The 27,993-nt window shown below is 43.9% G+C and overlaps 1 protein-coding gene across 3 annotated transcripts; it reads right to left on the minus strand.

The window, feature by feature from the left end:
• Positions 1–111: 111 nt before the first annotated feature.
• Positions 112–27,993, minus strand: LOC146075016 (G2/mitotic-specific cyclin-B2-like). Of its 3 annotated transcripts, none has more exons than XM_083183821.1 (9): positions 27,840–27,993; positions 24,608–24,736; positions 24,448–24,534; positions 21,187–21,339; positions 20,815–20,973; positions 19,735–19,971; positions 12,038–12,178; positions 4,365–4,475; positions 112–506 (listed from the first exon to the last, which is right to left on the minus strand). In XM_083183821.1, the coding sequence occupies exons 1-9, from the start codon at positions 27,858–27,860 to the stop codon at positions 396–398; spliced, it is 1,149 nt and encodes a 382-aa protein (XP_083039947.1). In that variant the 5' UTR covers positions 27,861–27,993; the 3' UTR covers positions 112–395. The 3 variants fall into 3 exon arrangements, with proteins under 3 accessions (XP_083039947.1, XP_083039946.1, XP_083039948.1); XM_083183820.1 differs by having other exon boundaries at positions 19,735–19,989; XM_083183822.1 differs by lacking the exon at positions 4,365–4,475 and having other exon boundaries at positions 19,735–19,989.

Raw genomic sequence — 27,993 nt, forward strand, 5'->3', positions numbered from 1 at the left:
ACATCTGACCCCCCAGCCCCCCCCCCCCCCCCTAGTTATGGCCCTGATATCATGTGTACTAGACAAATTCAGGACTACATTAAAAAGGAGCCATAACAGAGTCACTGGAGACAATGTGCAAACTTATTTTAAGTTTAATTCAGACCCATACAGGGAGAGTGGATTTGAACATAAGGACAGGTTTACAGAACATACAGTACATTGAAATGCTGAACTACTACAATCAAATACCAATATTGTTTGAAGTCATAAAAAGCCAATGGGTTTTATATTAAGAACTTTATATAATTAGATTTTTATTAGAATAATGTAAACAAACAGTCAAACATTTAAAATAAACCAACATTATTTTTCTTTAAAAGATATTTGGAAGGCAGACTATTTTCCATAAGGTGCTACAAATCAGAGAGTAGAGGAGCAGCAAGACCCAGTAATACAGGAGAGGCCAGGTGAGGAATGGTGCTGATGTGATGAAGTTTTCGGCTGGAATATTTGTTTTTCACATACTAAAAAAAAAAATAATAATAATATATAACACATTTCAGGTTATAGCTGAAGAAAAAGGGTTTTAAAATATGGAGTGTGGTATATTAGGTGAACATGGCCAAAAGGTTTACACAAGGTCGACATGGCTATGCTATAAAAAAAAATTATATATATATATATATGAGGGGATAACCGGCACTCCAGGAACATTCTCAATAAACTCAATGAGTTTGGAGCTGCCATCCCAAATATGTGGTTGTGTTCATTGGATATCAGTAGCCTTTACACAAGCATCCCACATAGTGCAGGGTTACAGGCCGTAACCAACATACTTGATTCAGATCCCGACTACGATGGTCCGCCCACCCAACTCTTCATCAAACTCCTGGAACTCACCCTTGAGAGGAACTTCTTCATCTTTAATGGGGAGTTTTTCCAGCAGCGAACGGGGTGTGCGATGGGTTCTCCCGTCGCACCCTCGTTCGCTAACATCTTCATGCATGCCATTGAGCAAGAGTGCTTTTTTCAATCCTCATATGCCGACTACATTAAACTCTACGTTCGCTATATAGACGACGTGCTTGTCTTTTGGACTGGCTCACAGGACTCATTTGTTCAAATGATGTTGGATATTAACGCTCGAGACTGCCCTATCAAATTTACTTATAATCTTAGTCAGACATCTATACAATATCTGGACGTTTGTATCACCATCACTGATGGTATGCTTACCACATCCATCTATTCCAAGCCCACCGACCGTAATACCCTCCTGAGTGCCGGTAGTCATCACCCCAGGGCACTCAAGAGAGGGTTGCCCTATTCACAGCTCTTGAGGGTCAAGCGGATTACTAATGATCAAAATCGGCTTATGAGTGATTTAGACGTTATGTCCAAAAAATTTGAAGACAGGGGTTATTCCCCCTCTGCTCTGGCCAAGGCCAGAATGAAGGTAGACAACATTCCTCGCAGTGATCTTCTTAAGAAATCAAACAAGCCTACCAGTCTTATTGATCGTATCGGTTGGGTCCGTGATTACAACCATGCTGACACGGTTATTACTAAACTGTCCAGACAGTTGTGGCCTGTCATTCAGAGCGACAAGGACCTCAAAAAATTAAAAAATTCTTCTTTGATGTCGTGCTACAAAAGAGGTCGTAACCTCAGAGACTGGGTGGTCAACACCGATGTCGCTAAACGACTCAGTTCCAACACACAAATGAAGCCCGGTGGGTGCTACCGCTGTGTTGGTTGCATTACCTGCAGCGCCATGGCCCACACCAGAGTCTTTCAGCATCCCCATTTGGGACATTCTATACCCATCAAACATCCCGTATCCTGCACGTCTACCCACGTGGTCTATCTCATCACCTGCCCGTGTGGCATGGGCTACGTGGGTAAGACCATCAGAACGTTTCGCGAGCGCATTGCCATCCATCGCTCTGCGATTAAATCGGCTCTTAACAACAAAGAAAATGATCAGCCTGTTGCCAGGCACTTTGCCAGTGCCAGGCACTCTCTCGCATGCCTGAAATATGTTATCATCGACCATGTACCATTTGATATGAGGGGCGGTGATAGGGGTAAAAAACTGCTCCAGCTAGAGACTTACTGGATTTTTAAATTAGACACTATGAGACCTAAGGGTCTAAACGAGCAATTGTCCTTTAATATGTTTCTCTAGCATTTTCCATGGACTCTATACCGCGCGTCTTTAAGTGTTATTGTCTGCTTACATGTTGTGTTTTCACTGGTTCTTCGTTTGTATTTATGTCTCATGCTTATGTTTTTGTTTTGTAGTGTCCCCATTGGCTGGCGATTTCGGCGTGCTGGTTGCTAAGCAACACAGTAAGCTCCGGGGAGACGCCGGCGTCATGACGCCACAACGTTGGGTGAGAGGTCAGGCGGCACCCGGAAGCAGCGCGAAAACCACCCCCGCACCGCTCGCTATGGGATTGACACGCTCACGGTATAAAGGTATGTTTTGCTTCACTGCTTATTGTTGGATATTTGGTCTTTGATAAAGTGACATCCGAAACGTCAGACTAGACGCCCCCCCGTGTGGTGTCTTCTTTTGAGTGCAAATCCGTTTGAGTGCAACGTCTTTCACCCCCGCCATATATATATATATATATATATATATATATATATATATATATATATATATATATATATATATATATATATATATATATATATATATCTACATGCGTTTTCACTTTTTTGGGGTGTCAGTTAATACCCGAGCACACGGCTCACCAACTAGTGTACAATGTACCCTTGCTATGTGTACATGTAGTTTCACAACAGCTGGAGGGCCACAGTTTGAACATGCCTGCTATAGATTGTAAGCTTATGGGCAGGGCCCTCCTACCTTTTGACTGTCTGTAATTACCCAGTTTGTTGTATCACTGTCTCCTTTTGTAAAGCGCAACTGAACATGCTGCGCTACATAAGAAACTGTTACTTAATAAATGAAATGGATGGTAAAGTATATAAAATTCAAATCCTGTCACCCTTTTCATGTATTGACCATAACCATAACTACCTTTTAACCATTTGGTATCAACCTATCAACTGTAGTCCTACCATCCGGATCCCTTAACATATAGGATCAGTACCACAATAAGGTGATTTAGCCAGTACACCACTATGAGGCCATTCATGCTAGGGGAACTCCTGACAAAACCCACCTCCCAAAATGTTCTATTCTGCATGCTAAAAGGTCAGGTGCTCCCAACAGGTACTGGCTCTGCCTTTAGAGATTCAGCAGAAGGAATGGCGTCTTAGCTAAATATATTGAGAGTGGTGTATCACGCTCTACCTGGGTGGGGTTGTGTTGGTGCTGCAGGTTACCTCCATCCCTTCAAGGGCTCCCCTTACACACAGCATAGGGTCCAACCTGTGAGAAATCTCCAGACACTGACTTTTAGACCACACGGCCTAGCACCCCCTCCCCCTAGTGAGTGACGTGGAGGTATCCTACCGGTGGCTATCCGAGACTACCCCCACCCACTCACCAGCAGGACTACCCCAGGAACCCCCATGACTCCCCCCTTACACAAATTGTACAATCAATAAATACCTATTATCGCCACATCTGACCTCCGTTGATTCTTAAACATCCCACTCATACATTTGTCAACACCCAACCCAGACCCTCAGCTGAGTGCGTGGTCCACCCTCCACAAACAACGTCTTAACTAAATAGATATTAGTTTATTGGTCATCTGATTGTACCCAGCATTTTGTTGGCGTCCTGGGTACAGGAAATAATTTCTTACACTATTCTATGGCAAGTGGGTCTTGAGCCAGTGGCTGGTGAAAATGAACCAGCTAACAATTACATATACCAGTCATGTCTTGTACATGTAGGTCAATTTGACTATATGATATAGCCAACAACCTGCATGTTAAGCGGGTCCCAAAGATGACACTGAACAATATTGTTTGCAGTTTATGCTCAATATCAGGACCCGCGGCCGATACGGTTAATTATACTGGCCTCAGCCGGTATTGTGTAGCGCAGTGATGACTAACCTTGACACTCCAGCTGTTGTTGAACTACACATCCCAGCTACAGTTTTAGCATGGACAAATAGCAAAACTGTAGAAGGGCATACTGGGATGTGTAGTTCTACAACAACTGGAGTGTCAAGGTTAGCCATCACTGGTGTAGGGTGTGTTGGGCTTAACAATTCACTATGGTGCTGTATCCCTCATTGAACCAACATGTCCATCGGGAAAGGTATACTATGCACTATGGATGGAACAGTCCTAGGGGCTCTCAATGTTATATTTTTATGGAGTTTGTAGTAAGAACACTGGGTAGTCATACAGACTGCACAATTCTACCATTTACGATAAGAAATACTCACAGCATATTTAGTCATATTACTGTTGATTTTAACTACATTCTTGGCCATGTGCTGCATGACAGGGAGAAGATTTTCTTCTATGTAGCCGGTGTAATACTGTAAAATGGTGTTCTGTCACAGAAAAGGATTAGTATTTAATTAGCTAACGTTATTAGTACATATGAATAGAATTCCCCCAATATGTATTAAGCATTGCATGTAAAAACTATGGAAAAAAAAGCACATTAGAATAGTTTTGGAGGAAAACAGTAAAACCAGGCTTGGTGAAACCACTATAACACAAGTATTTCAGGGGAAGTTATACACTCCTAAATAAAAATAATACCATTTTGTATCAACAGTAAAAAGAGTCATTGCTTTACAGTGTAACAAGCGTTTATCAAGCAGGTCAGGCAAATGGGAATTCCGCAGACCCTGGCCTCGCCACACCTACATAACAGGGATGACATGCCCTCATTTTGTACAATGGTCCCAGTAGCTGCCCTCTAATGGGGACATTTACTAAGATGGGAGTCCTATTTCAGATAAGATGTTGCTATGGGCAACCAGATACTATTCTCTTCTGGAATGTGATAAATAAGTAGATTCTGATTGCTTGCCCATAACATCCCATGTGAAATAGAACTCATCTTAGTAAATTTCCCCCTAAGTGTCTGCAGCAGGTTATCCTTGCCGTAGCTTGGCTGCACTGCACATGAAGGAATAATGCAAACCTGTTCTGTACATACACTGAGCAGGAGCCTGTGCATGTAAAGTCCACCCACAATTGGGTGTGTGTACTACATGTTCTGCCTAGCAACAAGCTATGGTTGGCTGGATTGTATAGGTGGTTAAAAGTTGAGACACTGGAGCATTCTGAGACCACAAAGACTTTTTGGTATTGGGTTGCTTGAGGGTTTGACTTGAGTCACACAACCTTGTATTTACCATGCTTCAAAAAGCGGTTAAGTAGTGTAAATATACACTATCTCCTGCCCCTTTCATACGCCAATATAGCAGAGGTGGCCAAACCTGTCCTCAATATCTACCAACGGTTCAGGTTTTCTAGGCAACCTGTGGATCTATAGTAGGAAAGAATGCAGCATGTTTGAAGATTGACCGTTAGTAATGACTACAGCTGTGCACCAGCTAGGTGATTTGGTAAACCTGGACGGTTATCTCGAGGACCGGTTTGGCCGCGCCTCCAATATAGTAACCCAAACAGATACCCATTTTTACTGCCACTATAACTTGTCGAAGAAAGAGTAAGTTTAAATAGTGAATGGACCAGCGCTCTAGCTCTAATGATGTATCCCAGATATGTTGTGGGAAGTTTTTCTCAAAAAGCCTTTTTTGAGTAAGGATGTGTCTGTGTGTTGGGCAAACGGATAGGTATCCTCAACAAATCAGAATACACTTTCAGCAAAGTGTTCTACTTTCAGCAAAGTGTTCTACTTTCAGCAAAGTGTTCTACTTTCAGCAAAGTGTTCTACTTTCAGCAAAGTGTTCTACTTTCAGCAAAGTGTTCTACTTTCAGCAAAGTGTTCTACTTTCAGCAAAGTGTTCTACTTTCAGCAAAGTGTTCTACTATTTACCCAAACTCCACAAAGACCAGAAAAATCCACCAGGCTGACCCATTGGTTCATTCATTAAATCACTCTCCGCCAATCTTGCTCAATACACTGATAACTTTTTACAGGGATCCGTGAAAAATCTACCATCGCACATCAGAGACACTACCGATATCCTAAACACACTACAACACGTTGAATGGAGGGACGATTACTGGTTAGCCACTAGCGATGTGACATCACTTCATACAATAATCAATCATAAACAGGGCCTCGATAGCACCAGACACTTTTTGGAAACAGCCTCAACTCTACCACATTGAATTCATCATCAAATCACTTGATTACATTTTGTTACATGACTACTTCTGGTTTAACAACACCTTTTATCTGCAGGCCACCGGGACCGCCATGGGATCAAAAGTGGCGCCCAGTTATGCAAACCTATTTATGGTTAAGTGGGAGGAGGACCTTCTTATCCTCTTACTCTACTACCTCTCCTCTCGATCCTATACCTGCGCAAGTCATTAAAAATCTATCTCCTGTGATTATTCCAACCTTAACTAAAATCTGCAATCTCTCTCTTACTACTGGTACCTTTCCTTCTCTGCTCAAACATGCAGTGATAACTCCTATTCTAAAAAAACTGAATTCTGACCCTAACTCTCTCTAACTATCGTCCTATAGCTCAGCTCCCATGCCTCTCCAAGCTACTGGAGAGACTGGTCTACTCTCGCCTCACAAACTTTCTTAATTCTAACACCCTATTAGACCCACTTCAGTCAGGCTTTCGCTCTCAACACTCCACTGAGACAGCACTGACTAAAGTGGTGAATGATCTGGTAAAGGCTAAGTCTAAAGGCCATTACTCACTGCTTATTCTTCTTGATCTTTCTGCTGCATTTGACACCGTCGATCACTCTCTTCTCTTACAAACACTACACTCCCTAGGTCTTAATGATACAGCCCTTTCCTGGTTCACATCTTACCTATCTGATCGCTCTTTCAGTGTTCGCTTCTCTAACTCTACTTCCTCTTCATTACCTCTGTCAGTCGGAGTTCCGCAAGGTTCAGTCTTATGTCCTCTGCTTTTCTCAATCTATACCTCCTCTCTTGGCAAACTAATCAGTTCTTTTGGATTTCAGTATCACTTGTATGCTGATGATACCCAAATCTATCAACCCCAGAGTTGTCACCAGTGTTTTTTGGTCGAGTCTATGATTTTCTCTCTGCCATCTCGTCTTGGATGTCTGTCGCCAACTCAAACTCAATATTTCCAAAACGGAATTACTTATATTCCCGCCAACTAAGAACAGTTACCATCCTGACATCTCCATCGCTGTTGACAACTCAATAATCTACCCTACCTCACAAGCTCGTTGCTTGGGGGTCATCCTCGACTCTGAACTGTCTTTCTTCCCCACATTCAATCTGTCTCCAAATCATGTTACAAATACGACCCTCTCACACAAGACACTACCAAATCTCTTATCCATGCACTCATTATATCCCGCATTGATTATTGCAATAGTCTTCCCAAGAACAGACTCTCACCACTGCAATCAATTTTAAATGCTGCTGCTAGGCTGATCTTCCTTGCAAGACGCTCATCGTCTGCTGATCCACTCTGCCAGTCCCTCCATTGGTTGCCTGTATATTACCGTATTCAATATAAAACAATTCTACTTGCATATAAAGCTATTAACCATACTGCACCAGCATATATCTCTGCACTTATCACAAAATATCTCCCATCTCGACCACTACGCTCTACACAAGATCTGAGTCTCTCTCCTGCACGGATCACTAGCTCCCATTCACTATTACAGGACTTTCATCAGGCTGCTCCAATCCTATGGAATGCCCTTCCACGCACATTAAGACTCTCCACCAGTCTCCAAACTTTCAAGCGTTCCCTGAAAACTCACCTCTTCAGGCAAGCCTATCATATTTAAGTTCTACATGCATAACCCTCCGAGACACTTATGTATTATATAGCTTCCCTTCTGGACTTGTAACTGCTATGCTATTACTGGTGCCTGTCCTTGTGTTTCCCTCCTATATCCCTATAGATTGTAAGCTTGCAGCAGGGCCCTCTAACCCCAAAGTCTGTCTGTTGTTACCCAGTTTGTCTGATCACTGTCTACTATTGTAAAGCGCAACAGAATCTGCTGCGCTATATAAGAAACTGTAAATAAATAATAAAATATCGGGTGAGCATGACTGGAGTGCCAATTTGATCCTATGGCAGAGATACATAGACTACATCATTTTCATTTGGAGAGGATTCCATACACCAATTCACCCAGCAACAGTAATCTGAAGTTCACTACACACTTCAGCAAACAAGCAGTACAATTTCTAGATTTAGAAATTCACACAGATCAGGGTAAAACTTCAAACCAAAACTTACAAAAAGAATGTGGATGTAAACAGCTACATTCTGTACAGTAGTGGCCATCACAAACCTTGGCTGGATAATATACCATATAGGACAATTCCGCAGAATAAGGCGTAATTGTTCCAAAACATCAGATTATGAGACAGTCAAAAGAACTAAAAAACAACAATTCTTAAACAAACACTATAACACAGACTTAGTGGAAGCAGCACAACAAGATGTCCTTAGTACAGAATGGAAATATACACTAATCACAACAAAAAAAAACACAGACAATGACAATAACAAAACCATCTTCATTACCCAGTACAAGCAATCAATCAGCCCACACCCTCAAAAAGATTCTAAACAGACACTGGCACATACTGCAGCAAGATCCAGAACTGAAAACACACATCCAAGACAAACCCAGACTAGTGTTCAGGAAAGCCCCAGATTTAAAACAAAAACTAACCAAAAAAAAAAAAAAAAAACCACACACACACACACACACACACAACATATAAAACCCACCTCCACCATAAAAAGCACTCTGACCAACAGTAAGGGATTCTTCCACTGTGGGAGATGCTCAGGGTGCAAAAGTATGAACAATACAAGTACTAAAGATACAAACATCCTGGCACTCGTCTACGGTCAACAGGACGTTCCAATTCGGAACACCTTACATGCAATTCCACAGGGGTAATTTACCTGCAACCTAGAATACATAGGTAGGACCACAAGATTAAGCACAAGACTTTATGAACACGTCAAAAATATTAAAAGGGGAGATGAACAACACAGTGTTTCATCCCATTTTAAAGAAAAACATAACTGCGACCCAAGAGGACTACAGTTCACAGCCATTGAAGCACCTATGAAAAACTGGAAGGGGGGGGGGGGGGGGGGGAATTTACAGATACCCTAGATAAAAAGGGAAATGTTCTGGATTTTTCAGCTTAAGACACTAACACCAAATGGGCTCAATATAGATTTCAATTTAGGGAGCATTTCCAAGTAACACAAATATATATAAAATTCAGTGTACCATTACACTATACACTATGTAGCCCGTCTGTATTCACTGGATAGAACAGACTACCAACATAAAGATATATTTTGTTTCATTTAGTCGCCACAACTAGTGTCCACTCTTAGCTTAAACACCTCCGCTATACCATCTTCACAATACATTATCCACCCAAAACAGAAGTATTGCCCATCCTTGAGGACTACTCCACTATCCATAGGAACCTCAACCATGTGCACCTTTATTAAAATCCCATAACAAGACAGAAGGTGTCGACACGGCACGCACCCTTTGATTTGCAGGACTGTGAACCAATGAGTGCTACCCCCAGGAGGTGTGTCCGACAGAGAACTCCTTAAATACAGTGAACAGAACACACAGAACATCCTTGACAAAGGCCCCACAGGGGCTGAAACACTTTTGGCTAAGATCAAGTGTAGTATCTGTTCTTATCAGTTGGGTCTGGATGGCCCCCTGGCAGAGAATAGAGAAAGGCTGGACTAAACCACCTTGCTACTGAGCTGAGGACTAACCCACTTCATGCTCTGGGCAGGTGCTAGGTCTGGCTGAGTATCTACGCCCTGCTGGTGGGGGAACACCGTTCTCTCCACTGGTAGGGAGGGGAGAAGCATCGGGCTGAGTAGTTGGGGCTCTTGTTCGGGGGTTTATAGCCTCTGAGGGAGAGTCACTCGAAAAGCCCGGTCTAGTATCCACTCCCAGGAGGACGGGAAAAGCTGGGACTGAGTAGATTGTCCCTGGTTGGGGGAGCAGAAACTCCCAGCCAGTGAGACAGCGAAAAGCCCAGCCTAGTACTGAATCCCTGGGAGAGGTGAAACGTCGGGACTGAGTAGGTGTTTTTCTTCTCCTTCAGTTGGTCTATGGCCACTGCGGAGGAGACTCATCGAAAAGCCCGGTGGAGTATCCATTCCCATGCCGGGGGGTCCGGAAAGGGCCTGCTGGTGAGGCGGAGAAACACTTGGTCGGACGCTGACTGGTCGGCTGCCTGGAGCCCGAGCCTGCACTGTGCCCCCGGGGTAACTCGGGGGTGCCTGATTTGCACTGGTGATGTCCAGCACCATGCACTGAATGGCACTTGCACCGCGCACTTCCCTCTAGGTTAGGCTACACGTCCTTACCTCGTCCTTTTGGATGGGGTAGGACAATTTTTTACACCCCCACCCCGGCCTTCTGTCTAGGGCCTCTTTTTATTTCTTGCTTTGATTTGCACTTTTGAGCACTTCACGTTTTTCGTTAGTTTGTCACGTTTTTTTGATTTGGGTAGTGCGGCTGTCCCTAACAGGCCTTCCGTTCCCCAAACGTGACTGGGACTCTTCACCTTTTGGGGAGAGTCCTGGTCCCCTCGAGGGCAACCCCGAGCCGCAAGGCGAAGGGAAGCCTATGCGGGTCTCTCCAAACCTTCGGGTGCGGAGGACCCACCGTCCAAATCCCTTCCGGGGGTGGAGGAAACGCAGGTCTCTCTGAGCTTCGGCGAGGAGGACCCACCAATCCCTTTTTTCCCTTCCTCGGCCTTATGGTTGAGGGGGGTTAGGGGAACCATGGGGCCTTTCTCCTTTGGGAGAGGGCCCACACGTTCGTACGGCTGCCCCCTTTGCACGTGTTTAGGCACAGCACTGGTGGTGGTGGGAGCACACCTCGGGCTCCCTGAGTTTCTTCAAACTCAAATTCAAACTCCTCCCCACCGGGAGTTGAGCGAGTGTTACTCCAGTGCCTCACTACCCCGGTGAACGCTTCACATAGGGACCCGGAAGTGCGTCTGGCACTGTGGATACCTACACTGGTGCACCCGCACAGCTGTGCAGGCACCAGTGGGAGAAGACACACAGAGCGACGGTCGGAACGTAGAAGCCTCCAGGGTATCAGGTAAGTGTGAAGTGCACCGCCGAGACCACGGGACGGGCTGGCTCCTGGCGACACTGTTGCACTTTCCTCGACCCCCAGTGACATTTATACACCCAGCACCAGCGGGAGCTGTGTGCATATCCCAGCCCCAAGACTTTCCACCTACTTGTGCAAAACAGACCAGTCACCGCAGGAGGTGTATTGGCATTTTGCTCAAAAACCTACCTATGCCCAGCAAGGTTGGACTCACAGACCTCTCCCCCATCACCCAACCAGTATCATTTGTATGTATGCTATTTTAAATACATCATATGATCTGTACCAATAAATGTATTTAATTCACCACATACCATGTGTCCATCCTATCAGTGGCAACACACAGACACATCCTTACTCCAAAAGGCTTTTTGAGAAAAACTTTCCACAACATATCTGGGATACATCATTAGAGCTAGAGCGCTGGTCCATTCACTATTTAAACTTCTGTAACTGAGCCTGGACATTCTCAGCAAAGCTGCTGGCAGATAGGTTAATGGCGCTCAGCCTAAATACATTTAGAAGAAAGAGTAAGGGCAAGAAGTAGTAAGCAAAAAGTGATAAAATGGAAATTGATAAATGACCTATCAGCTCCTAACTGTCATTTTTCAAACAGCCTGTAGCATGGCAGTAAAAGTTAATAACCCAGTAGTTTAGCACTGAATAGGTCCTAGAGTGAACACTGTACATCACACCACCACCCTTACAATACGGTCTAAAAATGTATTTAAATAGATCCGTAGTATTCTAATTATGAGAGGTAATAAAAGAAACATTTAAGACTTTGAATACTTGCTGTAGCTGAAATACACACCCAGGTACCCCAGTTAAGAACTTTTTGTGTAAGGCAAAGAGCTGCAGCTGCTATTATGGAAGGCTGGTAGTGCACCATGTCATAATCCAGCAAGGTAAGTTCCATGAAGTATTTGGCAAGACTGTGTTGCTTAACCTCAGCCTATTAAAAAAAAAAAAAATAATAATAATTATAATACACAAATGGTAAAAAGCATTTATTGTACATAAGACAATGCAAGCCCCATGGTAATGAAATGTAGCAAAGTTAGAACAATTGCGCAGATGCATAAATGATAGTTACCAAAGTCAAAACATCGGATTATACTCACAGATAATTCATTTTCTTCTTAGAGACCCATGGCAGCCTTAACATTGGGATTTCATCACTCTCCTTGTAGCTAGACAGGTTACTTTTTTCCCCAGAGTCCTCCCCTTATAACTCCCTGCTCCTCCCATTCCCTGGTGTCTTTTCGTGTGTCTTTCCACGTTCCTGGCCTCCGAATTGAGGAGTAGACACATTTAAATTCATAAGGTCTAGAAAAAAGGTATGTATTGAGAACCAAGTGCAGTAGCGCACGCAGGGGGGGTTTCTGAGTACCTAGAAACCCCCCCAGGAGTCTCAGGTCCCTAGGCTGAAAGCTGAGGGTCCCCTCTTTCCATAGGTACAAGAATTTAAAAAATCGGCCCTTGGGAACCGGAGATATCTGACGTCAAAGCAGTGGTCCCCATCCAAGCCTGTTGATTGCTTTTCCGAGTCAGATATTTCAGGTTCTGTCTAACTTCGAGTTTTTCTGAGGGTATATTCCTAAAGCTGGGACTCTGCTCCTTTGATGGACACTAGTAGCTTGTCTCTACTGTTCCCAGAACCAGAGTTATCACAGCCTTCCAGCAGCTGGTTACTGCTCCAGCTCCACACACCTGGTATGTAGTTTTATATACTCGTTGGCAGATTGCTCTTCCTCCTGAACTCTCATCCCCTAGTCCTCAAATAACATTTGGTAGGTGGTATTTTCTTGTTTTTAATTCCATTAAAATCTAAGAAATCTATTACCGGGAACTGGAGATATCTGCAGTCAAGCAAGCTGTCCTCCCACTAGAAAATTATGAATAATAAGCCCACTCCACTATACACACCTCCTCTGCATATTAAACATCCTGTACAACCCTGGAAGTTATGTATCAGGGCCCCTTCATTCAGCCCAATGCCCTCTTCTCCCACCATCTGTGCAGTAAAGGGGTAATTAGTGGAAATTACTAATCCAGGCCCTACATGCTGAGCTGTTGATATAATACCTCCTACCAGTGGCGTAACTATGGAGGGTGCAGTAGATGCAACTGCTATGGGGCCCGCACCTTTGGGGGGCCCGAGGGCTCAGCAGGCATCCCCTGCACCCTTAAGAATGTTTTATTTAGTGCCTAGCCTGGCAGTGCAGCCGTCCCATGCCTCATCCCTTTCCTGCTCCAAGTCCCGTACCTCCTCTGCCCGGCCCGCCTGCTGCGCTATGTTGTGGTCTATGAAGGGGGAGGAGCCAGTCTGGCTAATCCAGCCTCTGCTCTCCCCTCTCTCTTTGACACTGCCGGGGCTCAACGTCACTAACTGGTGACCAGCCCCGGCGTGGAAATGGTGTGCTGCCGCTGGTTCTGTGTGTGGGGACCCGGGCCTGGCAGCGCTGATTACACAGAGGCACTGATGTGGATGTCGGTGCCCACACTGAATAGAGATCGGCGCTGCTGAGGAGACCCAGCAATGGCGCCAGAGAGGGGACCCGCGCAGCTGAGGAGTCCCGAAGATGATGTAAGGAGCAGGCGCCGCAGAGGGGACCCACGATGATGCGGAGATCTGGTGCCGTTCCACTGCTGCTAGCCTGGAGGTACCAAGCAGTATATACTGAAGGAGGGGGAGGTGCAATCTGTAATGGGGGGTTAAACTCCTGCTCTCCCTTTCCCTCCATTTTTGTTCTCTGTCTGTCTCGCATTCCAACAGCCCCTCTGATCTCACCTGCCCTCTATTCCTCCTCCCCCTCACCTCCCTGACATTCTCTCTGACTCCTGCTCTTAACCTTCCTTTCACTCTTGCTCCTCTCCCTCTCTATCTGACACCCTCTCTCTTTTTTCACATTCCCTCTCTTTCCCTGACTACCTGACTCTTAGTCTCTCATTCCCCTTATTCTGCCCCCTAAGGGGCATTGTAGCGACAGTGGTACAAGGGGGGCCCTTTGAAAATTTTGCTATGGGGCCCCAAAAGTTCTAGTTACGCCTCTGCCTCCTACCACCTGTGGGACATCAAAGCTTTCCCCACCCCTACCACTGGAGGATCGGTAGGGGCCCCAATACATTGTTAGGCCCAGGGGCCTACACTGCTGTTGATATGTATGTATGTATGTATGTATGTATGTATGTATGTATGAAATAATTTTTCTTATTATTTATATACATTTGGTCTATCTATAATACTTTAACTGACCCGGCATATACTGGGTCACCTAAGTGTCCATCTCCGTGCTTTGCTCCGCCCCTCTGGAAACCCCCTTCTGAAAATCCTGCGTTTGCCACTGAAGTGGCAGCGTTACAAAAATCCTTGATAGAAGCCTTCGCCTTCAAAGCCCATGATGTTGCCGTAGCCCTAGTAGAGTGTACCGTGATGATAGCCGGAACTTCTCGGTCTTCCATCTTGTAAATGAATGAGATTACTTCTCTTATCCATCTCGCAATGGTTTGCTTGGTAGGAGTCAGTCCTCTTCTAGCCCATTCTGGGATCACAAATAAAACTCCTTGAGTTTCTAACTCCTTCAGTCCTTTGCAGATACATAGTAATACTTCTTACTACATCTAAATTATGTAATAGTTCTTCCTCCTCATCCTTAGGTTCAGGATAAAAAGGTAGGCAATGAGATTTCCTGATTGAGATAGAATTCAGAGATCACTTTGGTCCGGTAGCACTCTCAAATATGGTTCTTCTGCCAAAAGAGCTTGTAACTCACTAACTCTCCTCGCGGAAGTTATGGCGACAAGGAATACAGTCTTCCAAGTTAGATACTTTAGGAGAGATTTCTGACAGAGGCTCAAAAAGGAGATTTCGTCAGAGCCTTCAAAATAAAGTTAAAGTCCCACAAAGCCACTAACAATTTTATTGGAGGCCTATTGAAGTTGTTCTTCCGCCAATTTTCTTTCTAGAAGAACACTTAGGGCCGATATTTGAACCTTCAAAGTTGAATTAGCAAGCCCTTCAGTAAATCCTTTAAATAAGAACTGTAGAACATCAGCAGACGGGACTTCTTGTATTGTCTTTTGCAATCCTCTCCAGTTAATGAAGGTATGCCAAACCCTGTAATATGCTACAGATGACAATTTCTTTCTTGCTTGTAGCAAAACTGATAGAAAGGTCTTTCAGATCAAGTTATGTTTTAGAGAGTTCTTCTCAATCTCCATGCCGTTAAAGCGAAGATTTCTGGGTCTGGGTGTAATATTTTTCTCTGTGATAATAGGTTTGGAACCACTGGTAGAGTCCAGGGCCCTTTTACTGCTAGCCTCAACACCATCGCAAACCATGCTCTTCGAGGCCAAAAGGGAAGAATTTTTATTACTTCTATCTGGTCGTCTATCACTTTCTTCAGTACTTTGGACATGTCAGTTGGGGTACGATTTTCCCCATTTCCACTGAATTGAGAAGGTGTCCACAGCGGGAGTCTGGGGAAGATAGTATCTGGAAAAGAATGTCTTCACCTACCTGTTCAAATGAGTAGCCATTAGATCCACTTTTGGTACTCCAAACATGACAGTCAATTCTTTGAAAATTCTGTCGTTTAATTCCCATTCTCCGGGAAGAATCTCGTGATGACTGAGAAAATAGACTAGAATGTTCTGCTCCCCTTGCATGAATATAGCCGTCAAGGACATCAAATTCTCTTCTGCCCAAGTTAAGAGCTTTGAGATCACCATCATGAGTGATTTGCTGCTGGTGCCTCCTTGATGGTTTATATACGCCACTACTGACGTATTGTCGGAAAAGATTCTTAAATGCAACTGCATGATCCTCTGAGAAAATGCTTTGACTGCCCTCCAAACAGCTTCAGCTTCTCTCCAATTCGATGATATAAGATGCTCTTTTTGTCCAGATGCCCCCCAACCTGATTGACTTGCATTGGTTGTAATGATCAGGAACCGAGGCGACTGTAAAGGAGTTGCTCGGCTTCTTAGTGCCGCTTCTGTCCACCAGGTTAGAGATTCTCTTACTTTGATAGATAGGCTTATCATTCTTCTGTTGACAATACCTCTCTGTAGATGCAGTAGAATTGCCCATTGAAATACTCTCATCCTCCACTGGGCCCATGGAAGCTTTTGCATCAGAATACGTCAAGCACTTCAGTAATGTGCATGTATACAATGTGAAGGTATATACAGGTATAAGATTTGAAACAATACAATGGCAGTACCCGAAATATAATGAGTCACAATAATTGCATGGCTTTCAATAAAAGTGGGTTTATACCTTCCAAGTGAGTCAAAGTAACAAAAAATAAATAAAAACAAATGAGAGATACAATGGAGGTGAAATGATTCTTAGCTTCTACACCACATGTTCTAAATTTTCCGAACCTTTATATGAAGAGGAGCCCTTTTTTCCAACGGCTCATGTTGAATTCATCATTTATTATAGTGAGAAATCCAAAACAAACTCAAGGATGTTATACCAGGTTGGGTGTGGAGGGCCATGTAAGCACAAGGTACATAGAAGGCTATAATCGAAAGCACATCACTAAAATAGTAATCAAGAGAGAGTGTGTCAGAGAGAGAGCATCTTGGAGAGTATCACAGAGAGGCTCTACCTGCTCAGCGGTAAATACAGGCATCTGTCCCAGTGCCAGGGATTCCAGGAGTGAGAGTGAGTGAGGGGTTCTCGGTCATCCGCCGGGTCCACACTCCAAACACTAAGTGTGGAGGAGGAGATTGCAGGGATGACTGCCACCATGGAGCGCGCGGCTAATAGAGAGGAGAGGCGCTGTAAGGAGCTTTGACAGCCGGGCTGCGGGCAGAGACCTGCGTGCTGAAAGCAGGTCTGCGGCTATTTTGAATTCTCCCGCTGGACCGAGAGACAGTAGGAGCTCGCAGCCGGCAGCCAATAAGAAGCCCCCATTGCCGCTCCTTATTGGCTGCCGGACCGCAATAGGTCCAGCAGTAGCATTTAAAATAGCCGCGGACAGTGGCGGAGTGGACCCGCTGTCAATATACAGCCGGGCAGCATGCAGCTCTCTGCCCGGGTGTCACAGCTGCCTGCTTCAAGTACCTTGTGAGCGTCTGCAGCGCTCCTTAGCCACCGGTTCTGCAGAACCGATCGTATATTAGGTATCGGTTCTGCAGAACCGGTGCGAACCGGTTGAATCCCACCTCTGGGGCCGACCCCCCTTCCCCTTCCCCTTCTGTCCCTCACCGGCAAGAACAGCAGGCACCTATAGCTGTGGGTGTGTGCTGCTGCCGAGGAAGGGGGGGACTTTAGAGTGTTTCTTTCCACACACCCCCACTTTTTTTTTTGGGGGGGGGGGGGTGGCCAAATCCCTATTTAGGCCACACCCCCAAAATTTACCAGGCCCGACATACCTCTCGGCTGCCCTGTGTAGGTTGAGGTTCACAGTTCTCACACAAAGTTTTGCCTTGAGTGGACTCAAATATCTTGTCACAAGCCATACAACTAAGATTACTATGTTCCTTCTTAGTAGATTTTTTCCTAGGTCCAGAAGGAACACTATGAAAAAGTAAAAGAAAAAGCCTATAACTCTACTGAAATAAAACAACTATAACTCCCTAAAGGTGAGTACACACGGGTGCAATTTCATGTAAATCGCTGGGAATATGGTCGCTGAGCGATAAATTGCCAGCTGCGCGCTCCCGTGTGCACTCCCTAATGGTCGCTGGAGCATGCTCCTGCGACCAGCGGCTTTCCCCGGCGATCGCTGTGCCGGGAGGTCAGCGTTGATCTCCCCAGCCCCGTGCCGCTGCTCGCTCCCTCCTCCCAACAAAGTGACAGCAGCAGCGTCTGCTGCGGCTGCGCTCCCCCTCCGCCCCGTAGCAGTGTCTCCTTTTCATCGCTGATGAAAAGGAGACACTGAGCAATCATATTACCCCGGGGGGGGGGTGGAGGCAGATCCATCATACAGCACCAGAAAAAACTGCATGAACATAGAAACCTATAAGGCTTGTCCAAACAGTATAATATATGTATAAGAAAAACCCACCATCATCCTACCTTACAAAGGGTAACAGACCATCCACGCTGCCAACTGCCTCCACCATATTCTGACACTGCAGTCTGTTTAAATATACAGCAGAGCGCACCTGGAAGTGTGCAGACGCCGACGCTGGCCGGAAGTACTCAAGCGCAGAGCCTCCTGGTAGTCGTAGTGTTCTACCAGAAAGACGCCCACCGGAGCGGAAGTGTGCAATGCCTGCAGCCGTCCCATGCTATCTCAGCGTTCCCGTTTAAGCAGTAAGAACGGCTGTGCTGATATCTGAGATTGGAGTCTTACAGATACCAGGCTCCAATGCTGACAGCTTCTCCAGGATAACTTGGACAGGAACCCGATTAGGGTAATGCTCCCATGCTGCTTCTACCCCAGAGTGACCTCCTGTTTCTAAAGGTGAGCCCATAAACAAAAGTACAGTAACTTAACCTGCCTCTACTAAAGAAAGGAAAAAAAAACCACAACAAACACACACGACACCAGGGAATGGGAGGAGCAGGGATTTATACCGGAAGGGGAGGTCCCTGGGAAAAAAAAGTAACCTGTCTAGCTACAAGGAGAGGGATGAAATCCCAATGTTAGGGCTGCCATGGGTATTGTAGAAGAAAAACAGATGATGAAAATTAGAGATGTGCAGGTTCTGATTTCAAAGCAGGGTCTTATTGGCTATCCTAAATCACATGACAGCCAATAAGATTCTGATTTCAAATCAGAGTAAATCAGAACCTGCACATCTCTAATGAAAATAAGGACGTAGGCGAGTATCCTATTAGCCAGTAAATTTTTGGCTGAAAATAAAAACCAATAATATGAGCTGACATTCGCATTGTAACCCAATGGCAAGTATCAGTCTCTATTAATACAGCTTGTTTTCTTTGTCCAAAAACACATGGGATCCAGGATAAGATCCCAGACCTATGCGTTATCCCATGTTTTAAGGGTTGCTTATGAGGAATTATGCTTTGTGTGCTTATGGGGCTGTCAGTTTATGCGCAAACACCACGGTCAATAGAATATTCCCATACACTGTTTTTTAGCAATAGAAAAAAAAAAAATTTCAAGATCAGATTTCACACAAAGTTAAAATATTGTATGTCTCATACCTGTTGGAGTTCTATAATGTGCGGTTTTCATTATTTTGTGATTATCCCAAAGATCTTACAAGGCTCAAAACATTTGCCAATCTCTTTGGATATTTGGACTGTTATATTAATTCAGCAGAGGTCGCACCTCCTACCTGCATTACCAAGTAGAGCTGCATTCTAGAACGCAGTATCTCAGACCTGTACTGCGGACAGGTTTGGTGCATTCACAAAGTATTAAACATTGGTACTTTGCGGCAAATACTGCATTAACAACTGGCCCATTAGAATACAAAAGTTATATTATATGCAAGCAACAGTGCATGGAGGCTTCAATTGCAAAGTAGTTGGACATACACACATTTTTCAGCTTGCAAATGTAAAGTTGAGTTACATACATGGCAACACCTGGATGCTCTCCGAAGGAAATGAATTGGCAATGGTCTTCCCAAATCAAAATTCAACTTCTCAAGTATAGTCCTCTCCATTTCTCGGATCTCAGCTTTGGAATAGGTTTTGTCTGTTACATACACAAAATCTGCGATTTCTGGATAATACATTTCTTCGTATTTTGAAGCTATAAAAAGTGATGCTACTCCTACCAGCTGAAGTTTATTCCTTTGGACAGGGTAAACCTTAAGAAAATTGTAAAACTGAATTTATACAACAATAAACATCAATTTCCTTCCCAGCTATAGAAAAAGAAAAAACAAACCCCAAAATATTCCCTGCATGACACAAAGGAGCTAAGACAGCATGAATGGCTAATGTAAGAATTTGCATTTGAGTGCAACTGGTAAGCCACCACCCAGACAAAGAGAAAAGCTAAACTGTGAGAGAATTGTGAATGGATCCCTGATTGATATCTACTAGCAAATCAAAACCGTCGAAGAGTTTTTGCCATCTGTGCAATTGTGAGTAGGTCTGAGGTTGCCACTAATCTGTGACTGAGACTGGAAATGGTCAGCGCTGACGTCACAGAACCTCCTCAAATGCCTGGCCATGCCTGCATTTTTCAAACACTTCTAGAAAAAAAGGCAGGTTACCGTCCAGAAACACCGGCTTCCTGTCAGTCAAACTGAGTGGATTCACATTTTCTGGTACTATTTCTCCTTGTGCATGCGCAATGGGTACAGTACGCATCACAGTCGTTCAATAACCGCTCGATTTGTGAATTCTCTAATTAGCGATCCATGCTGAATTAAGGTGCCCATACACGGTGCGATGAACTCTGTGCTTTTAGTTCTAGATTGTATGCTTTTTGTACTAGATGCTATGCAATGTGCTACAGCACTGTACATTTTGTACTAGATATGATGCAATCTAGTACTAAAAGCACGGGCAGCACATACTTTATGTGCTGTGCGATGGGATGTCCACGGGAGCGCGCATCGCACAGCACCATTGTACCATGTATGGGCACCTTTAGCCCCAACATAGGAATGGCTATATAGGATTAAACTAAAGATGTAGCTTACCTGGAGGAAGCGGTCAATAATAGTAACAGTCATGTACAGAGTCTCTGTTAGCAGCTGAAATTTGGAATGAACTTGCATTAACCAGTCTACAAGAATGGATCGCATACGTTCATTCACCTCCATCCCTTGTAGGTAATGTGGACGGACAGATTGCTCAACCTGGAGAGAAAAAAAAACAACAATAGGCCAGTATATCTGTTTGTCTCATAGAAAATGACTACAAACACATTTACCACATTCCTGGCAAATCCCACCCCAGACCACATTACAGATATTTATCTCCACTGACTTCTCATGGAAGAGGTGGTAAATTGAAACAGGGGATCAAATAAGTTCCTACAGATTTCCCTCCTACTAATGTAAACGACAAACCTCTAACTGTTTCAGGTAAGTGTAGATGTCGTTCACATATTCACTGCAGATCTGCGGATTGGTGACATCAATTTCATCCACATGGTTTAGTACCTCAGAAAATGCCTGGCAGAGACTTTCCTCTTTCATCGTCACATCTATACTTATTGGCAGCTCAAATAAAAAAAAAAAAAATTAACTCAATTATATTAAATTATATATATACACACACACACACACACACACACACACACACTTATGCAAAAGTAATGAGACTGTTTTTAGCGTGGGGGGGCGATGCAATTGTTGTTTGCCACAGCTGTCACTAGACAGGGTAGACATTTCATCTTGTAGCCTCCTGAGGTATAAGCTGAAATGTGTGAAAGTCAGTTTCGCAGGAGGGGGGGGGGGGTTGCTTTTTACCTGGCCCCGGTCTGCTGGAGGGGCCCGGTCCCCCCTACCCAGTTGCAGGGAGCCGGGCAGTGGGCAGACAGATGACAGCACAGTCTCTCACCCCAGCTCAACACCATGTGCTGAGCAGGGCAGAGATACAGCTGCAGCAACAGTCTGTCATGATCTCTCTCCTTCTGTGTGCAATGCCACCCGCCCAAATGGAGTTTTGTTTTTTCACTGGGATGTGGCCATACACCCTCCCAGAGGCCCCGCCTGGTGACCACGCCCCTTCCATTTTACCAGGGCCTGGTCACCCTGTCGGCACCCCCGGGAAAAAGACCTTTGTTTTTGAGAAGGAATTGGAGCATGGCTAAACGGTAATTGTGGGCATACATACGGGCGGCCATATGTTCCCAATGGGGGTGACAAATGAATAGTTTAGGTGAGCGCTTATTACATTTGGGTGCCCACAAAATAACTGAAACAGCACCAGGGAGTATAGACCTCCCCTACATGCAGAGTACAACAGAGAGTGTGTAAAGTTGCATACACATTAAGGGCCCCATACATCAGCAATTAATTGTGACAATTTTCAGATATGGAGATGATTGCCACAATTAATTTTAGATGTGTGGGCTCCCCCTTTTGGCAATCCCAATCAAAATCGCCAATCGATTGCTTAATCAGGTTTTTAAACATGTTTAATAATCTGGTACAGGTTGAGTATCCCGTATCCGAATATCCGTTATCCGAATTATTCCGAAAACCATACATTCCAGAAAGTGAACCAAAATTTTTTTTTTTGCTAAAAACTTACTGGGGACATCTGTAACAGCACTACTGAGGGAATGATATGTAACTGGCACTATATATGTACAAGACAATGATTGCTTGGCATTTAAATTCAGTGCCTGAGATTGCACACAAACTTTGTTTCATGTTTTGAAACCTTGTTTTATGCACAAATAAAATATATTTGTGTTTATTTAATGTGTTTGTTGTATATGTATAACATAAATGCAAGATACATCATTGAAATATTAAAATATTCTGAAATACGGAATAATCCGTTATCCAAAATTCTCCTGGTCCCGAGCATTTTGGATAAGGGATACTCAACCTGTATTATCTGCAGATCTTTTTTATATGTGTGGGCATTCCCAATTCGTCTTCTTCATCTATTTACATTATGAACAGCTGAAATGACAATCGATTGGGCAATTTCCAGATATGAAGATGCAAAAATCTGCTGATCACTGAAATAAATCTGTAATGTGTGGGCAAAGTCAGATAGATTGTAAAATCCATTTATCTGGCCAAAAAATCCCTGGATCTGGAAATCCATAAATTGTGATTGCTGATGTATGGGGCCCATTAGACATCATTACCAATGATGCAATGTCATCATCAATTATTTCCCTTGAACTGCCTGAAACTCCCTGATAAATAATATAGTGCATACACACTGAACTATTTCTAACTATATTGTCTGTAGCCCAGTAGTACTGTGCGGTCATTGACGATATCCTCAGATTGAGCTGCATGAACAGACGACAAAGGATGCCGCCAACGGTTCACAGTAACAAGCACCATGCTAAATTACCAACAACAACTGGTCATATTTTATGGATTTCCTTAATCATGCACAGGGGAATAAATCAATTTTGCTGAGTCAGTAGTTATCTGACCTGCTTACACAGACAGAAATCCGCAAAACATGGCTTGTCGGAGATTGCCTAACTTGAAAACATCTCTACTATAGAGGATTGGTTCTCAGGACCCTAAATAATTCACAATTTCCAGGCCACCTAGCATGTGCACAGGTGACTCATTGGCACATTTTAAGATATCCAGAGGTAGAGCCAATTAGGTCACCTGTGATGAGACCTGGAAAACCTGTACTGTTTGGTATCATAAGGACCAGAGGCGTAACTAGAACTCTTTGGGCCCCATAGCAAAATTTTGCTATGGGCCCCCCTCCCCGGGGCTTTTTGCCAGCAGCATTCCTTTTTCGCGCCGGGGCTGGGCACCAGGTAGTGACGTTGAGCCCCGGCAGCATCAGGGAGGTAGAGCAAAGGCTGGACTAGCCAGACCAGCTCCTCCCCTTCATAGGCCAAACCAAAGATGCTGCTGGCAGAGAGAGAGGGGGGGGGGGACGCACGGCATGTGGTGACTGCAGGGGAAGAAAAGGAGGGAAGCCACGGCGGCACTGCGGCTACCTAATAAGAAAGGTCTAATGGGTACAGGGGCCTGCTTAGCCCTCAGGCCCCATAGCAGTTGCACCCCCTGCACCCTCCATAGTTACGCCACTGATAAGGACAGAGGTATAGAACACACACACACAGTCAGGTAGATTTTAAATCTATACTCATACAGCATGGCAATCCTGCGAGTCTCATTCAGTTATTGTAGGATGGCATGGACTTGAGTTGGCACATATTCCACTAGAATCATTTTCAGCTTGATTTAATCTCATCAGTGCAGGGCAAGTTGTTTATGTGTCAGACAGGCTGTTGGCAGTGCACAATTCTAGGGGCCTTTGAGCAGTGGTTTGCTGGTGCCTCTGGAGGCTAAATCAGAATGGCCAGGAAATATTCTCTACTGGCCTGTAGCCAAACAGTTACTGGCTGTAAGCATGCTAAATGCTGGGTGGCTGATAACAGGCGAGAGACCGCAGGAAGTTATGATTTTTTTTTTTTTTTACTTAAGTACAAGCCCCAGTGCATTGCTTTGCCTAGGACCCTGTGATTGGCATATGTGTTCACAGGAATGCCATTTAAATAGTATTGGACAGAATTATTTTTCCATGTGTCTTAATTACATCAAATACAGAATAATCAATGTAAAAAAAGACAAAAAAAGCACAAACAATGAAAAGTTCCAAATTACCTTAGCTTGCCATATAAGTTTTTCAGAAACATCTCTTTCAGAAGCATCTTGTTTTAAGATTTTTATCTTTTTTGATATGATACAGTTCTATATTAAAAGAAAAAACACATTATTTACAGATCACAATGAAAAGTTAAGCATTTTTTTTTTTTTTAACTACCATAGCTGGCGACTTGTTTGTAGGAATCAATGCTCCATTACGAATATCCTCAAGAGGTGGTCTATGGCCATGTGCTTTTTTTTTCATTGCCATTATGCCTCCCACCAAAGCATTGTCAGTTTCCCAGACCTAAATTCAGGCAGAGATAAGAAGACATATTTAACAAAGTATATTCGGTATGGATGTTTTTGTCTTATCGCACAATATTTACTAACCAGTTATTACAATGGGATACATATGGATGAGGGCGGTCAGGATACCAGCGTTCAGAATACAGGTGCCGACAACCCAAAAGGAGGGAATCCTGGCAGGGGTTACGGTAAATATACTTACCCTCCCTTCTAGCTCCCTAACCCAACCCTCCCCCCCTGCAGACTGACCCTAACCCTCCCCGCTAGTGCCTAATCCTCATGCACCACCACCTAAATATAACCCCCATCACACCCTCCTTCTAAGTGCCTAACCATCCCACCAAGCAGGCTAACCCTAACACCCCCCCTACACCACCTAGTCCCCTCAAATAGTGCCTTAACCTATTCCTTCTTAGCTGGTCCTAATTGACCCTGAAATACTTGCGTTTGGCATCCCAGCAGTCAGGATTCTGGTGCTGGTCTCCTGGCGGTAGTTGGGATGCCTGCGGCGGTATAGTGAATGCTGGCGTCCTGTTTGCTAAGATGGATCCCATAAAATCTACACACAAAATCTGCCATCTGAAGCAAGCAATGAAATGTGCACATGGGAGAGGGAGAGATATATCATGGGCATGTCAGCAAGCCTGTACCAGCAGTAGGTCTAAACAACAATGTTTCCTAGACATATTGCATTGGCCCTGCAGCGCAGACAATGGCTAATATCAAGAGATAGATCAGTGCATCATGCTGTGTGTTCAGAGAAAAAACGAATTAGCTGTAGTCAGAACAACATGTTTATAAAATCTAGCAGATACCGGTAATCATTTATATTTTACAGAAAGCAAAACGCCATGCCAATTGCAATTAGAAGTGGGCCTCAATATTTTCCCCAATTTCTTTGCATATTGTGTACATTGCAAAAAGAAAAAACCCACACGCAACGTTCCCCTTTCTATGTAATAAAGATAACTTGAAATGGGATACGGTCATGGGTCGACTACTGAAGTTGGACACAAGCATTAGGTCGACAGTCAAAAAGGTCCACATAAAATTTTTTTTTTTTTAACCGACAGGCGGGATTTCATGCCCTACCATCCACTACGGTACATGTTCTCAAACTCGGCCCTCAGGACCCCACACAGTGCATGTTTTGCAGGTCTCCTCACAGAAGGACGAGTAAAGTAATTAGCTCCACCTGTGGATCTTTTAAAATGTGTCAATGAGTAATGAGTGTACCTGTAGGGTGACCTGGAAAATGTGAATTATGTGGGGTTCTTAGACCAAGTTTGAGAACCCGTGCACTACGACATGATGGGAGAATTTAAAAAAAAAAAAAAGTGTGCCAAGCGCAGCAAGGAACCATGAAGAAGCAATGTGAGGGGACGTGGTACAATTTGATGGTGTCCTTGTCGACTACAGTATGTCAAAACGTTGAGCTTTGGCTGTTGACCTTGCCATTGTCAGCCTAATGCTAGAGTTGACCTTCCAACCCTGTCAACCTATTTCAGGTGTCGACTTTCAGTGATCAACCCATACCCCTCACAATTACAGCAGTAACATGGCAGTTAGGAGTTAATTGGATGATGGTTTGGCACTCTCTATTTTATCACTTTTCAAGCTTACAGGCCCATACAAACTAGAAGATTATCTTTATAATCTGGTTGAGTGGAATTAAAATCTGAAAATTTTTGGGAAGAAATTACAATCAACCATTTGATCCCAAAAGTTAGAAAATGGACAAAAGCAGTCACATGCACAATAGATTTAACTAGTTTGTCTTAATCACCATTTTCATCTATTTTCCAGGTTTAGGAGCAAACCTAAATGGTCAATTGTCATTTGCTCCCAAATATTTCCAGATTTTCATTCCAACCAACCATATTGGAAAGAATCTTCTAGCGTGCATGGGCCTTATGGCTTCCTAAGGTGCTAGTTGAGGAAAGTTGGAAAACATGCTCATCACATTCATGACCTGGCTCTGTTGCATGGTTGCAAATAAATCAACCTATTACACACACACACACACACACACACACACACACACACCAGTAAGAAATCACAATAAAGTAATTTAGAGATAATCTGATCTGAGCATCTTTAACTTTCAAGTAATTCTGGGCTAGATTCTCTAAGCTTCAAAAGTGATAAAATGGAGAGTGATAGACAGCCAGCCAATCAGCTCCTACCTGCCATGTCACAGACTGTGTTTGAAAAATGTCAGACAGGAGCTGATTGGCTGGCTATTTATCACTCTCCATTTTATCACTTTTGAAGCTTAGAGAATCTGGCCCTATGTCTGGTGGTGATGTTGGTGAATGGTTATATATTTTCTATTATTATTTCTTGATACTGCATCAGAACCATACTTTGTGTACTCCTTGGGTTGAAATTAAAACGCTCTCACTTAACACTCAAGCAACCAAATACATCAGGCGCTCCCAACATCGGCTCTCAAGGTACACACCTACAGATTATTCTGTCCAATCTGGTGGGAACAAAACTCTGGTAATGTATGGGAGCATATGACATTCAACCCTTTGCTCCCAAATTCTAGAAAACCAACAATGATGATTCAGATAAATTGGTAAAAGCTGTTTGGTTTATCAAACTAATCTGAACAATTGTTTTTATCCATTTACAGTGTTTGGGAGCAATTGATCATGTACCCACACAATGACCAGATTTTTGTTGCCACCAGACATATTGGACAAATAATCTTTATAGTCATATGCTTTTTGTGATATCCATGCTTGAGTCCAGGTGAATTAACAGATACCTCAGTTATTTGGATTTAACCATCTGTGCTGAAACCTGGAGATCACTAAAACCTCCCCTGCTAAATGTGCCTTAAGGATTGAGGTTGGGAACGTGGGATTGCCTACCATGCATGGAAATGGAAAGCTTAACTGGTGCGTATAGCTATATTTTGCGCATACAATGGACTGTTAATGTATACAAGACATCATCTAAACAATATAAACTGTGCTAACAGCTATTACCACTGAACATGTGACTGAACCATTTGATTGTGTCAGGTCTAGCTGAGCTTAAGATAAAATACATGAATACCAATTTACACTACTACTTTAGTTTCCACTTACCATAGCACTGAGAGTAGCCATTCTAATACCACTAACTAAACACCTTGAGAACCTTCTAGAAAGTCCAATGTTTCTACAAGCCACCGAAAGGAATTTAAACAAAACCCGCCCTGGTTTTCCATTGGATGGGAAGCATTTTAGAGGTTGGCAGTTA

This window comes from Crinia signifera, chromosome 4 (assembly GCF_055691185.1).
Source record: "Crinia signifera chromosome 4, ASM5569118v1, whole genome shotgun sequence".
NCBI classification, from domain to species: Eukaryota; Metazoa; Chordata; class Amphibia; order Anura; family Myobatrachidae; genus Crinia; species Crinia signifera.